This window comes from Lithobates pipiens, unplaced genomic scaffold, assembly GCF_037356315.1.
Source record: "Lithobates pipiens isolate NorthernLeopardFrog02 unplaced genomic scaffold, aLitPip1_a1.2 Scaffold_3, whole genome shotgun sequence".
Taxonomy (NCBI): domain Eukaryota; kingdom Metazoa; phylum Chordata; class Amphibia; order Anura; family Ranidae; genus Lithobates; species Lithobates pipiens.
The window spans coordinates 230,919,065-230,933,678 of NW_027507790.1; the positions used below are offsets into that span (position 1 = coordinate 230,919,065).

At 50.5% G+C, this 14,614-nt stretch overlaps 1 protein-coding gene across 1 annotated transcript; it reads left to right on the plus strand.

Annotated features, from left to right (window-relative positions):
- Positions 1–3,676: 3,676 nt before the first annotated feature.
- Positions 3,677–9,007, plus strand: LOC143941006 (acyl-coenzyme A thioesterase THEM4-like). The gene is made up of 7 exons (XM_077462881.1): positions 3,677–3,858; positions 4,563–4,669; positions 6,338–6,476; positions 6,566–6,719; positions 6,854–6,964; positions 7,174–7,298; positions 8,601–9,007. The coding sequence occupies exons 1-7, from the start codon at positions 3,837–3,839 to the stop codon at positions 8,645–8,647; spliced, it is 705 nt and encodes a 234-aa protein (XP_077319007.1). The 5' UTR covers positions 3,677–3,836; the 3' UTR covers positions 8,648–9,007.
- Positions 9,008–14,614: the final 5,607 nt, after the last annotated feature.

The following is a 14,614-nucleotide window of genomic DNA, read 5'->3' on the forward strand; positions in this document are numbered from 1 at the left end:
CTGATCACAGATTGAGGTAAAGAGTCAATCAGCAGCTCTTTACCATGTTATCAGCTGTCTCCAATTACATCTGATCACGGATGTAAATAGTAGCTGGTTATCAGCACTCCTTTCCTCATGCAGACAGCGTGAGGATCGGAGAAGGGAGCTGATGACCGGCTTCTCGAAAAAAGGACATGCACACTGATAATCAGTGTCCTGATTATCAGTGCAGTCCAAATAGTGCCCACCTGTGCTGCCAATAAGTGCTGCCAATAATTGCCCATCAGTGCTGTCCTGATTATCAGTGCTGTCCAAACAGTGCCCAGCTGTTCTGTCAATCTGTGCACACCTGTACTGCCAATCAGTGCCCCCCAGTGCTGCCAATCAGTGCCCATCAGTACCTCCTCATCAGTGTCACCTACCAGTGCCCCCTACCAGTGACCATCAGTGTCACCTATCAGTGGCCACCTATCAGTGCCCATTAGTGCCCACCAGTACCGCCTCATCAGTGCCCATCAGTGCCCATCAGTGCAGCCTCATCAGCGCATATCAGTATAGGAGAAAAATTAGCTGTTTCCAAAATTATATAGCAAACTTATAAGAAAATATGAAAAAGTTTTTGTTTGTTTTTTTTTTCTAAATTTTTGGTATTTTTTCCTTCATTTAGCAAATATTAAAAAAAAACTAGTGGGGATTAAATGTATTGAAAGAAAGCTCTATTTGTGTGAAAAAATTATAAGAATTTAGTTTGGGAACAGTGCTGCATGACAGCTCAATTGTCATTCAAAATGTGACAGCTCTAAAAGCTGAAAATTGGCCTGGTCAGGAAGTGGGTTAAAGTACCCAGTAGGCAAGTGGTTGAGAAAATATTGTTGAGCAAGTACTTAACCCTACCAGCTTGTCTCAGGTTTACACTCTGCACCTTTAATTAGATTCTGCCCTTGGGCACACAGGGAAGTCACCTCAGTTCACTTCACAAGGCCTTGCACACCGGGTCTTTAGGCTCGGCCCATGGGTGGGTCCTCTGCCACAGCCGGCTCAGATATGCAGACCCTGCCACTTAGTAGGGAACAGGAAGTACTGAGCTATTCTCGCACCATGAAGACTTCTCTCAGTCCTTTCAGACTTGTCTCTCTCTGTCCCTATTCCCATGCCTCTATGCATCCTTCCAGACCTCCATGCATCCTCTCAAGAGACATACCAGGCCCATACGAGAAAACCAGCCTTCTTCCTGGCTCCTTCCTCCAGCAATGTTCTTCTCCTGGATCTCAATTTTCTCATAGCTTCTCCCTTCAACAGGCAGGACAACTTCAAGGGCCACTTTTGGCCTAACTCCCAGCACAGAGCTCACGCTAACCCCTCACAACAAATCAGATCAGTACAGCAGCATCTCCCCAGGCCACAGCCTGGGGGAAAAGAGAGCTTACATGCTTCATCCCAAATATTTATATCTTCCCCTAGCATGTACCAATCTTAATAAACCTATTGTTTGGTCAGAGAAAACATAAATATTCATAACTCGGCATCACTGTGGCATATCATGCAACTGTCAGAGTTTGCAGTGACACCAATTGGCAGCAGAGAAAAACAGCATCAACACTGAGCTAGGGGAAAACCAAAAGAACAAGTAGGCTAGTCTGAGCTGACTGCCATCCAGCAAGGTTACATTTAAAATATAAATAAATATCCCTGTGTAAGACAGGGTGCCTACAAATGCTTATAGTGTAGAGGTCATGATTAAGTAACACAGAATTCAGGGGTGAAGAGTAAGTAATGAACGGAGGTTAGGATTTAGTAATGCAGAGAGTTTAGAGGTCAGGACTTAGTAGCACAATGCAATGATCACTATATGGTGCAGAGTACCCGGGAATGAATCTTTGAATTTTCCCAGTAACAGACCCTTTTCAATGGGGAATTTTCCAAGGAAATGGGAACAAATGATAATGTACATTTGAGAGCACTAGTTTTATAAGAATTGTTATGCATTGCAGGAATACACAGTAAAACATACATAAGTTTGAACCAATCCTTAGTGTTCGAACAACATTAAAGTCTATGGGACGCGAATGTGAAAAATCGAAAGTGTTCATTTTAAAGGATTATATGCAAGTTATTGCTATAAAAAGTGTTTGGGGACCCGGGTCCTGCCCCAGGGGACATGTATCGATGCAAAAAAAAGTTTTAAAAACTATTGGTTTTTCAGGGGCAGTGATTTTATTAATGCTTAAAGTGAAACAATAAAAATGAAATATTCCTTTAAATATCATGCCTGAGGGTCTCCTTAGTCTGCCTTAAAGTAGCGCATCTTTCCCATGTTTATAACAGTACCACAGCAAAATTACATTTCTAAAGGAAAAAATTTAATCTAAAACTTCTCACAGCTGTAATGTATTGTCAGATCTCAGCAATATAGTCCATTTCCAGGCCCTTTGGGTCTGGTATGAATATTAAGGGGAACTCGTGCCAATAATACCCCAAAAAATGGCGTGGGGGTCCCCCAGGCACTATATACTCTGAACAGCAGTATATATACTATACAGCCTGCCCTATATAATCTGCAGAAAAATTGAGGCTTAGGTGTTGGTGGTGCCAGAACACTGTAACCTCTCACAGTTACTCTTGTTGGGTGCAGGAACAGGCCCTGCTGTGAAATATTATATCAAAAATTGTAAATACATGCCCCTGTTAAACATATTGTTGGAAGCTAGCATCATAAAGATTGAGGAGGAAAGGGATAGTCAGCATAGGCAGTCTTCAAGGATGCCAGATCCATAGCAATTTCAATCAGTTACATCAGCATCAGGTGCTTGATAGCTGCTGATACAAGACTGATTCCTTTTTATGAATGTGAGCCTATCAACGGAGTCTGTGGACAGGTGCACTCTTTGATCTATTACAAACCCTCCAGCAGCACTGAATGTGCATTCAGAAAGCACGCTGGATGCAGGACAGGCCAGTAGCATGATTGCATAATGAGCAAGTTCTGGCCAGTGGACCATGCTCAAGACCCAGTAACACAGTGGATGCTCTATTGGAAAGGTCTCCAAGTCTGCTTTTGAAAACCATATATTCCTGCACCATATAATGCAGACGCTGGCGAAGGTTGCTTGAACCAATCATACCTAGGTGCCGAGAACTGAAAAATTGTTTAAAGACATTGATTAATAGAACAACTTCTCCACCGCTCATCCTCTGACTGAACGCCTCAGGAACACATTGTCCAGTACCAGGAAATGGTAACCACAAATCCTAGGGTCCTTTTGCAGGCTTTGCAGAATCAGGTAAGTTTGCAGAGGCATTCGATTCTGAGTCCTCTAGGTCACTAAGGATCACATTATCCTTAATTACCTCCTCCCAGCCGCGTACTACTCCTTGGATTTCTGGGGACTGAAAACCATCCCTTGAAGACGGCTGCTGAGTGTTATCCTCTACATCCATGCTGACACAATTCTCCTCCTTCTCCTCCTCCTCTTCTTCCTGTGTTTGGCAGGCCCGCAGGAATACTATCTGGATAAAGGGGGTGTTGTAAAATTTCATGCGACCCGTGATTTTCGCTCACCCCGTCACTTCCGGTGAGGCTACGTCATTCGCACAGCTGACGGCGGGCCTTTACTGCGCATGTGTCAATCCCCTGCCCTTAACAGCGCATGCGCTGTAGATTTATTCTCACGGTGGAGAAAAATTATAGCCTCGAGTGGGCGGAGACTTGCGGGTGGGCGGGCGGAGCTGAACAGATGCTCAGGACGTCAGCAGCAGCCCCGCCCACCCTAATAACATGCCTCTGAATATTAAGTGGTGGTGAAAAATCATACTCAAGTGGGCGGAGATTTTCTCCAGGCGGAGGCTTCAGGAAAATGTCTCCGGAATCAGGGACAGGTGTGAATAGAGACGAGTCCTGGAAGATGCTGATAAAAGGGACATTGGTGGAATGGAAGGGGTTTGGAGAGGAGGTGGGCAGAGGAGCTGTTTTGGTCTAAAGCAGCAAAAGAATCACAACTCCCAGCAGGTGAGGGGGGGCTGAGTTCTGGAGCTTGTGGGCTTTGCTGGGACTTTGTAGTTCAGTTCTAGGTGGAGGAAGGATACACAGAGCATGCTGGGATATGTAGTGCTCCGGTGTGGGGGAGGGGACATGCTGGGATATGTAGTGCTCCGGTGTGGGGGGACGGGACATGCTGCGATATGTAGTGCTCTGGTGTGGGGGAGGGGGACATGCTGGGATATGTAGTGCTCTGGTGTGGGGGAGGGGACATGCTGGGATATGTAGTGCTCCGGTGTGGGGGAGGGGACATGCTGGGATATGTAGTGCTCCGGTGTGGGGGGACGGGACATGCTGCGATATGTAGTGCTCTGGTGTGGGGGAGGGGACATGCTGGGATATGTAGTGCTCTGGTGTGGGGGAGGGGACATGCTGGGATAGGTAGTGCTCTGGTGTGTGTGTGTGTGTGTGTGTGTGTGTGTGTGTGTGTGTGTGGGGGGGGGGGGGGACATGCTGGGATATGTAGTACTCCTCCAGTGTGGGGGATAATGTATAGATTGATGTCGGTGTCCCCGTCTCATCTCCTTCCTGTCTCCTCTCTCAGGCACCATGCTGTACGAAATCTCCAGGATCATCCAGGGCGGCGCTGCCGTCTGCCGCCACGCCTCCACCGCCGCCGCCGCCAGGGTAGAGCATGAACACCTATTCCCTGTGAGTACTGATTGGTTGGGGGAGGGGTTAACCGCCTGGAGTGTCCCCAGTGGGGGAGGGGCATGCCACCTAATGTGCGCGCTCTGCTGCCGGACGGAGCCCCATAGACACTATGCCTCTCTGGATATAAATTTGGATACATTTGTAGCCATTCGGATGTATCTGAATCTCGGAGATGAAATGGTAACACATTTTTGTTGAAATTTAATTTACGTTCATCGTTTTCTCACCCATTCCAAATTATTTATGTACGACTTGGATTCGGATCGTTTGGGGGGAGGGGGAGAAACAAAAAGGTCAACCGATTCGAATCCTGTGTCAAGAAATAGCTGGTTGCTAAAGGGGGGGGGTGGCCGCCGCCGCCTCCTTAACAACCAATGAGTCATCAGCTGTCAGCGGGCTTCCCTACTGGCTGAAATGTAAAACACCCCACCCCCTTTGTGACATCAACAGCCCAGCGTTACCTGGTTGGTGATGTCACAGGGGCGGGGCCACCCCTTAGCCATGTAAGAACCGTCGGACATTCAACAGCGTGGAGCGTTCGAAAGGGGTTTTTATTTATTTTTAAATTTTTTGGGGTGGAAAGGGTAGGGGTACTACGTACCTCATACTCATTCACATAGTTGGAGGTAGTGTGGGATCTGGGGGGGACTCCTTTGTTTTTTTGCCAATACCCCCCCCCCCCCCCCTTTCCTTGCCTGCCCCCCGGTCTGCATCGGATAAGGGCCTGGGGGGGACTTTTTATTTACTATTTTTGATCTATGTACACCATACTCATTCACATAGGTGGGTAGGGCGGGATCTGGGGTCCCCCCCCCACAACCACCAGCCAGGGTTGTTGGAAAGAGGCCCTTGTCCCCATCAGCATGGTGCTTAGGGCAGGGCCCTGGTATGGTGACCTGGTATGGTTTGGGGTGGGGGGGCACTTGCTCATACACCCCCCCTTCCCCCTTTCCTGGGTTGCATGCTTGGATAAAGGTCCGGACCCCTATGCTTTTTTTTTTTTTTTTTTTTATTCCTCTTCCCCATCGGGGGGGGGGGGGGGGGGGGCTGGTGCCCATGCAGGGTTGGTTGTTGGGGGGGGGGTTTGTTTTTTTTTCCAGGATTTTCTATTGCCAGCACTCATTTGTTTTTACGTTTCAGCTGTCAGTGGGGAATCCCGCTGACAGCCAACGAGTCGTCGGTTGCTAAGGACGTGGCGGACGGCGCCCCCAGCCCGATCCTTAGCAACCAGCTATTTCTTCACACAGAATTTGAATCATTGATCGTGTGGTGTTTGTGTTTTGTTTTGGGTTTTGTTTTGTATTGTTTTTTGTTTTTTTTATTTTTTGTTTTTTACGAGTTCAAATTGTTTTTCAAAAAATTGTGGAATCCGTCAGAAAATGAATAAACAAAATTAAAATTTTTAACTAAAATTCTGAAACCAAAATTTGGTAACGTAAGAAATTTGAATGTTCTGCACACACCTCTAGTGCCGCTCACACCCTGACCGCGGGACGGTGATCGCTGTCAGTGGGAGGTGATCCCAAACATCTGCTTCCTATAGGCTGAATATCCACCAAAGACTCCACCCAGAATGTCTTCTTTTTAACCCTCCCAATCATAGAAAAGCCAAAGCGAAGGGCACAGGTCTGACATCTGTTTATTTATTTATTTTTAAATCTGCAGGCCGCCCTCCAACCGCGGGACTACGCCGTGCCCAACCCCACCTGGAACCCCGAAACCAAGAGGCTGTACGAGGAGCTGAGCCGAGACCCGAGCTGGAGGAGACTTCCCTCCTACGAGGAGTTCGCTGGCAGCAGATCGAGTACAAGAATAAGAATAGTGTTTGGCTGTGGTGGGGGATGACATTAGAGTGTAAGCTCCTCTGGTGACCTCTGACCTCCTCCTGTACAGGTATGAGCCTGGAGGCCGACGGGGAAACTCGTTTCTTCACCAGGAACCTGGATCAGGAAGGAATCGGCTTCGAGTATTGTATGTTCTATAACGAGGCGGAGAAGAGGACAGTCTGCATATTCCAGCCCGGGCCCTATCTGGGGGGCCTCGCAGGGTGAGCGTTATTTTCTTTTTTTTTTTTTTCTTTTTTTTTTTCTTCGCAGAGCCTACCCTAACCAGAATCCTTTGGTTCCTCGGGCTCTCCTTGTTCTCCTTCCACCTCTCGCGTCCCCTCTTGCCTTCTTCTAGGTACACACACGGGGGCTGCATCGCCACCATCGTAGACTCCACCGTGGGGGCGGGAATTGTAAACGGCATCGGACCGGCTATGACCGCCAACCTGAACCTCGACTATCGGAGGTAAGCGCCCAGGGGGGAGAAGAGGACCTACCTGACACTACATGGTTGTCAGGAGATTGTACAATCGATGGCCGGCGGTGATGATGTGGTAGTGACAGGGGAAGAATAATATTGGGGAGACTCTCGCGGGGGGGGGGGGGGTAGGAGTTGTTGATGTTCTGAAGCTGTGATAGCAGAGAGGTGTAATGAGGTTCTCTTTGTGTCTGTAGTCCGATTCCTCTGGGATCCACAGTCCTCATAGACAGCCGAGTGGAGAAGGTCGACGGTCAGAAAGTCTACACCAGATGCCAGGTCCGCAGTCATGACAGCGCTGTGCTTCACAGCGAGGCCACCGGTGAGGACTACTGCTGGGAAATCTTCATTCTGTAACTCCATTCCTTCCTCTCTTGTCTCTCCTGTCACTCATCTGTGGTTTCTGATCTGTCGCTCCTGTCATTGCTCTTCTGTCCCTCCTCCTCTGCCATTCCTGTTTCTTGTCTGCTGTTCCTGACTCTGCTCCTTTGTTGCTCCTCTGCCGGTGCTGGCGTTGCTCCGCTGCCATTCCTGTTTCTTGTCTGCTGTTCCTGTTGCTGCCCCTCTGCCATTCCTGACATTGCTCCTCTGTCCCTTCTTGTTGCTGCTCCTCTCTCCTTCTTGTCTGCCGTTCCTCTGTTGCTGCTCCTCCTCTGTCTCTCCTGTCATTGCTCCCGACGTTGCTCCTCTGCTGTTCCTCTTCATTGTCTGCTGTTCCTGACGTTGCTTCTCTGCCGTTTCTGTTATTGCTCCTCTCTTCCTCTGTCATTCCTGGTGTTGCTCCTCTGTTGTTGCTCCTCTGTCCCTGCTGTTGCTGCTCCTCTCTCCCTCCTTCTCTGCCGTTCCTAGCATTGCTCCTCTGCCATTCCTCTTGTTTCTTGTCTGTTGTTCCTGTCGCTGCTCGTCTGCCGTTCCGGTCGTTGCCAATCCTGTCATTGCTCCTCTGCCATTCCTTTTTGTTTGTTTCTTGTCTGCTGGTCCTGACACTGCTCCTTTGTTGCTCCTCTGCTGTTCCTGTTGCTGCTCCTCTGCCATTCCTGACATTGCTCCTCTGTCCCTCCTTGTTGCTGCTCCTCTCCTTCTTCTCTGCCGTTCCTCTGTTGCTGCTCCGCCTCTGTCTCTCCTGTCATTGCTCCCGACGTTGCTCCTCTGCTGTTCCTCTTCATTGTCTGCTGTTCCTGACGTTGCTTCTCTGCCGTTTCTGTCATTGCTCCTCTCTCTCCCTCCTCTGCCATTCCTGGTGCTGCTCCTCTCTCCCTCTTTCCCGTTCCTGGCTTTGCTCCTCTGCCATTCCTCTTGTTTCTTGTCTGCTGTTCCTGTCGCTGCTCCTCTGCCGTTCCTGTTGCTGCTCCTCTTTCCTTCTCTGCCATTCCTAGCGTTGCTCCTCTGCCACTCCTGTTTGTCTGCTGTTCCTGTCACTGCTCCTCTCTCCCTCCTCTGCCATCCCTGTTGTCTGCTGATCCTGTTGCTGCTCCTCTCTCCCTCCTTCTCTGCCATTCCGGTTTCTTGTCTGCTGTTTCTGTTGCTGCTCCTCTCTCATTCCTCCTCCTCCTCCCTCCTCTGCCTTTTCTGTTGCTCTTGTTGTTGTTCTGACAATTTACACTTTTTTTTTTCTCTCCTCCAGCTTTGTACGTTATGTTGAAGTCAGGAGAATCTGAAGCCCGACTATAATTTGCACATCTCAGACCTCAGGAAATGTTACAGATTCTGTTGGTTGGCAGCTGCACTTTGTACTGTAATGTATCCTGTCTGTCACTAGAGGGCAGCAGATCCCGTACCATAGAAACCCTCCTGGGAGAACTTTTTTATAATGTACTCACCGCTCTCTTGGATTGATCTTTTGTAGCGGTCCCTTTTTTCTAGGTGCAATGACCTCAAACCCGCCCCCACCATGTACCCGTTTTTGTACAGCCCTGTTCTTTGACTCCTCCCAACCAAATGTAATTAATAATCGTTCATAATTATTGTATGTGACGTTTATTTAAACTGAATAAATACAGAAAATATTTTCACAGCATTTCAAGTGTTGCAAATACCTTCATTGTATCTTCTTCATCCTGGGGACCGTTCCTCCTCTCGCTTCATCCTCGGGACCGTTCCTCCTCTCGCTTCATCCTGGGGACCGTTCCTCCTCTCCTCATCCTGGGGAACATAACTCCTTTTGCCTCTTCGAGGGAACCATTCATCCTCTCTCCTCATGCTGGGAACCATTCCTCCTCTCTTCTCACCCTGAGGACCATTCCTACTCCTCATGCTGGGGACCATTCCTCCTCTCCTCTTCTCACCCTGAAGACCATTCCTACTCCTCATCCTGGACACCATTCCTCATCTCTCCTCATCCTGGACACCATTCCTCATCTCTCCTCATCCTGGAGACAATTCCTCCTCTCTCCTCATCCTGGAGACAATTCCTCCTCTCTCCTCATCCTGGAGACAATTCCTCCTCTCTCCTCATCCTGGAGACAATTCCTCCTCTCTCCTCATCCTGGAGACAATTCCTCCTCTCTCCTCATCCTGGAGACAATTCCTCCTCTCTCCTCATCCTGGAGACAATTCCTCCTCTCTCCTCATCCTGGAGACAATTCCTCCTCTCTCCTCATCCTGGAGACAATTCCTCCTCTCTCCTCATCCTGGAGACAATTCCTCCTCTCTCCTCATCCTGGAGACAATTCCTCCTCTCTCCTCATCCTGGAGACAAGGATCCTGGATGAGGAGAGAGGAGGAATTGCCCCCAGGATGAGGAGAGAGGAGGAATGGCCCCCAGGATGAGGAGAGAGGAGGAATGGCCCCCAGGATGAGGAGAGAGGAGGAAGGGTCCCCCAGGATGAGGAGAGAGGAGGAAGGTTCTCCAGGATGAAGAGACACAAGAAAGGGTCTCCAGGATGAGGAGAGAGGAGGAATGATCTCCAGGATGAGGAGAGAGGAGGAATGATCTCCAGGATGAATAGAGACAAGAAAGGGTCTCCAGGATGAGGAGGGAGAGGAGGGATGGTCCCCAGGATTAAGAGAGGTATCTCCCCAGCTGGACACAGACACCAGTTCAACCTAACAATGGTTATCCCCATCTTGTCCATGCCATGTACAATCACCCCCCATCCTCTCCATGCCATGTACAATCACCCCCCATCCTCTCCATGCCATGCGCCATCATCCCCCATCCTCTCCATGCCATGTGCCATCTGTTATCCCCCATCCTCTTCATGCCATGTGTCATCATCCCCCATCCTCTCCATGCCATGTGTCATCACCCCCCATCCTTTTCTTTGTTCTTCTCCTGTTAGACACATCCTGAGCCCGGAAGTCCCATCTTCTCCCCCATACCTGAAACTAGACAAGAGAAGTTGGCATTGTCCTCCACCTGAGGCTGGGGACCCCTGAGTTGGTGGACACTTTGGGGGGGGGGGGGCAGCCTTGTATATGGGGATTCCACCATTCTATGGATCGGGGGCCCCTGTATATTGTTCTCTGCAGCCTTGTCAGCCGGTCCCAGCCACATTGCTACCCATTAATAGACGCTCACAGACCAGCACCTGGTAGAGACGTGGCAGGAGGGACTCCTAAGGGTGAGTGATGGCATGTAAACCTGCAAGACCTAGTGAACCCCTAGAAGAGTGAGTGTGGCTCCACCCACCATATTCTGGGGTCACCGATGAGTCCGGACTCCATATTCTGGGGTGTGGGGTCACCAGTGAGATCAGCCTCCATATTCCAGGATCACCAGTAAGCCCGGCCTCCATATTCTGGAATGTGGGGTCACCAGTGAGATCAGCCTGCATATTTTGGGGTCACTGAGTCCGGACTCCATATTCTGCACTGTGGGGTCACCGCTGGAGCCAGCCTCCATATTCTGGGGTGTGGGGTCACTGGCCTCCATATTCTGGGGTGTGGGGTCACCGGTGGAGCCGGCCCCCATATTCTGCACTATGGGGTCACCGGTGTAGCCGGCCTCCATATTCTGGGGTGTGGGGTCACTGGCCTCCATATTCTGGTGTGTGGGGTCACCGGTGTAGCCGGCCTCCATATTCTGGGGTGTGGGGTCACTGGCCTCCATATTCTGGTGTGTGGGGTCACCGGTGTAGCCGGCCTCCATATTCTGGGGTGTGGGGTCACCGGCCTCCATATTCTGCACTGTGGGGTCACCGGCCCCCATATTCTGCACTATGGGGTCACCGCTGGAGCCGGCCTCCATATTCTGGGGTGTGGGGTCACCGGCCCCCATATTCTGCACTGTGGGGTCACCGCTGGAGCCGGCCTCCATATTCTGGGGTGTGGGGTCACTGGCCTCCATATTCTGGTGTGTGGGGTCACCGGTGTAGCCGGCCTCCATATTCTGGGGTGTGGGGTCACTGGCCTCCATATTCTGGTGTGTGGGGTCACCGGTGTAGCCGGCCTCCATATTCTGGGGTGTGGGGTCACTGGCCTCCATATTCTGGGGTGTGGGGTCACCGGTGGAGCTGGCCTCCATATTCTGGGGTGTGGGGTCACTGGCCTCCATATTCTGGGGTGTGGGGTCACCGGCCTCCATATTCTGCACTGTGGGGTCACCGGCCCCCATATTGTGCACTGTGGGGTCACCGCTGGAGCCGGCCTCCATATTCTGGGGTATGGGGTCACTGGCCTCCATATTCTGGGGTGTGGGGTCACCGGCCTCCATATTCTGGGGTGTGGGGTCACCGGCCTCCATATTCTGCACTGTGGGGTCACCGGCCCCCATATTGTGCACTGTGGGGTCACCGCTGGAGCCGGCCTCCATATTCTGGGGTATGGGGTCACTGGCCTCCATATTCTGGGGTGTGGGGTCACCGGCCTCCATATTCTGGGGTGTGGGGTCACCGGCCTCCATATTCTGGGGTGTGGGGTCACCGGCCTCCATATTCTGCACTGTGGGGTCACATATTATAAGATCAAAAACAGGCAGTGGTAAAAAAAAAAAAAAAAAATCTTATAGTAAGTGCATATAGTGGCTCTCCTACTATGTATATTCATTGTGGCCAAAATTGGTGTGTTTCTTGCGTAGGACCGCTGAGCCTTGTTGTTCACAGCTTGAAGCCATGATTTTTCTTCACCAGTGAAGAAAATCTTGGGGTGGGCGGGGACGTTCTCACCATCTGTTCAGCTCCGCCCGCCCACCCGCAAGTCTCCGCCCACTCGAGGCTATAATTTTTCTCCACCGTGAGCATAAATCTACAGCGCATGCGCTGTTAAGGGCAGGGGATTGACACATGCGCAGTAAAGGCCCGCCGTCAGCTGTGCGAATGACGTAGCCTCACCGGAAGTGACGGGGTGAGCGAAAATCACGGGTCGCATGAAATTTTACAACAGGGGCCTTAAAAAGAAAGGAAGTCACCCTCTTCCTCCCGCTGTTCTGGCTCAAGTATCCTGTCCATGATTCCATGAAGCGTGTGCTCCAGCATGAAGACTAGAGGGATAGTGTCACTGATGCATGCATTGTCGCTGCCCACCATCCTTGTGGCCTCCTCAAATGGTGACAGGACAATGCATGCATCCTTGATCAGTAGCTATTGGCGTGGCGAAAATAGGCCAAGATCCCCTGACCCTGTCCTGATGCCATACTCGCACAGGTATTGATGGCCCTCAACATTGCCAACGTTGAGTTCCACCTGGTGGGCATGTGACAAATAAGGCGGTTGGTGGGCAGGTTGCATTCCCTTTGAATGTCAGCCAGCCGAGCACTGGCATTGTATGACAGGCAGAAATTACCACAGATTTTTCTGGCCTGCCTCAGGAGATCATGTAAGTCTGGGTACCTGGTCAAGAACCACTGCACCAAATTCAGGACATGTGCCAAACATGGAATGAGTCAAGTGTCCCTGTCGGAGGGCGTAGAGAAGGTTGGTGCCATTGTCGCATACAAGGCTGGCGTGACGTCAACCTGAGCCTGCCCCCACAGAGCTGATGGAATCTCTGCCCCAATGTGGCTCCTGTACCCTAGGCAGACCAACTCAAGCACCGCATGGCATATTTTAGCCTGACTGCTTGCGTAGACCCTTGAACGCTTTTGGAGCACTGCTGGTTCAGAGGACAAATCTGCAGAAGAGGCCATAGAGGAAGAAGAGGCGAGGGTGGAGGAGAGAGCTGTGGCAGAATCACCACTAGCATTTTGGAGGCATGGTAGCGGAAAAAGCTCCAACAACACTGAACCTTGTCCTGCATCCTTCCCAGCTGTCAGCAGAGTTACCCAGTGCGCTGTGAAGGAAAGGTAACATCCCTGCACATGCCTGCTGGGCCATGAGTCAGCGGTAATACTAACCTTACTGATGATCGCCCAAAACATTGCCTTCCACATGCCAGTAGAGAGCCGGAATGGCCTTCTGTGAAAAGAAATGGCATTTTTTGTAATCTGCCACTGAGGTACAGCACATTCCACATATTCACGCAAGGGGGGCAGAGTCTACCAGCTGAAAAGGCAGCAGTTGCAGTGCTAGCAATTTGGCCAAGCTACTATTTAGACACTGAGCATATGGATGACTGGGACCAAATTTCTTTTTACAGTTCAGCAACTGGGGTAGGGAAATTTGCCAGCTAAAATCAATTGGTGGTGTACTGCTAGCAGATTGGCTGAAAGTACTTGGGACACCTACTGCTATACCTTCATTCCTCTCAGTGCAGGTTTTTGAGAGGAGGGTCAGAGATCCCAGATGAGGAACAAGGAGAAATCCGCCGTTTTCTATGTTGTGGGTCTTTTTTAAGTGCTGTTGCCAACGGACTGCATGGCAGGTCGTCATATGTCTGGTCAAGCATGTGGTACCCAAGCGGCTCCTGTTCTTGCCACGCTCAATCCGCTTCAGACATAGGTTGCAAACAGCAATGGTGCGAACTACTGCACAGGTGTCGAAAAAGGCCCACACCAAGGAAATTTTAAAAGTCAGCGGGGAGTCAGCAGCACCCTGCACCTGTGGAGCTCTGTAGTTTGATGCAATAGGGTGGCTGCCATTAAACTGCCCCCTAGAGCATATCCTGCCTCTTTGGAGTTGTGACTCCTCCTCTCTTCTCTCAGGCACCTAAGTACAGTCAGTGACCTCATCATTCCCTCCCTCCTTGTCACTGGAGCAACCTTAGCAGTATGCTGTAGCTGGGGGAACATGACTGCCAGTTTCTTGTCCTTCTGTGGCACCCCCTCTCTCTAGGCTCACGTTACTCGCTTCCTCAACCGGTGAACCAACATCGGAGCCTTCAAATTGGTGCACATACTCCAGCAGCATATAACCAACACTGTGGTCGAATAATTCTGGGGACTCCTCCATGCACAATGGTGGGGCTACGGAAGGAGTGACTGTGGACAAGGAGCCGGTGGAATAGGCCGCTTTGGCAGCTGTGTTGGAAGGCAAACTACTGAGCCTGGGTGACAGAGGATGAGGAGGATGAGGATGGCTTCATTATCCACTCCACCAACTCTTCTGCATGTTGTGGCTCAATAACATGGCTAGCAGCAGAAAAAAAGGACAAGCGTGCCCCACAGCCACCTGCAGAGAATGCACCATGCCCAAAACCACCACTGTTGACTGTAGACAGAGAGGCTGCTTGCCCTCTTTTAGTGGCTTGTGAGGGTCTTCCTCTCCTTGGTGGCCTTCTGGACATGATGTATTTTTTGTTTTGCAACACCACACTACACTGTAT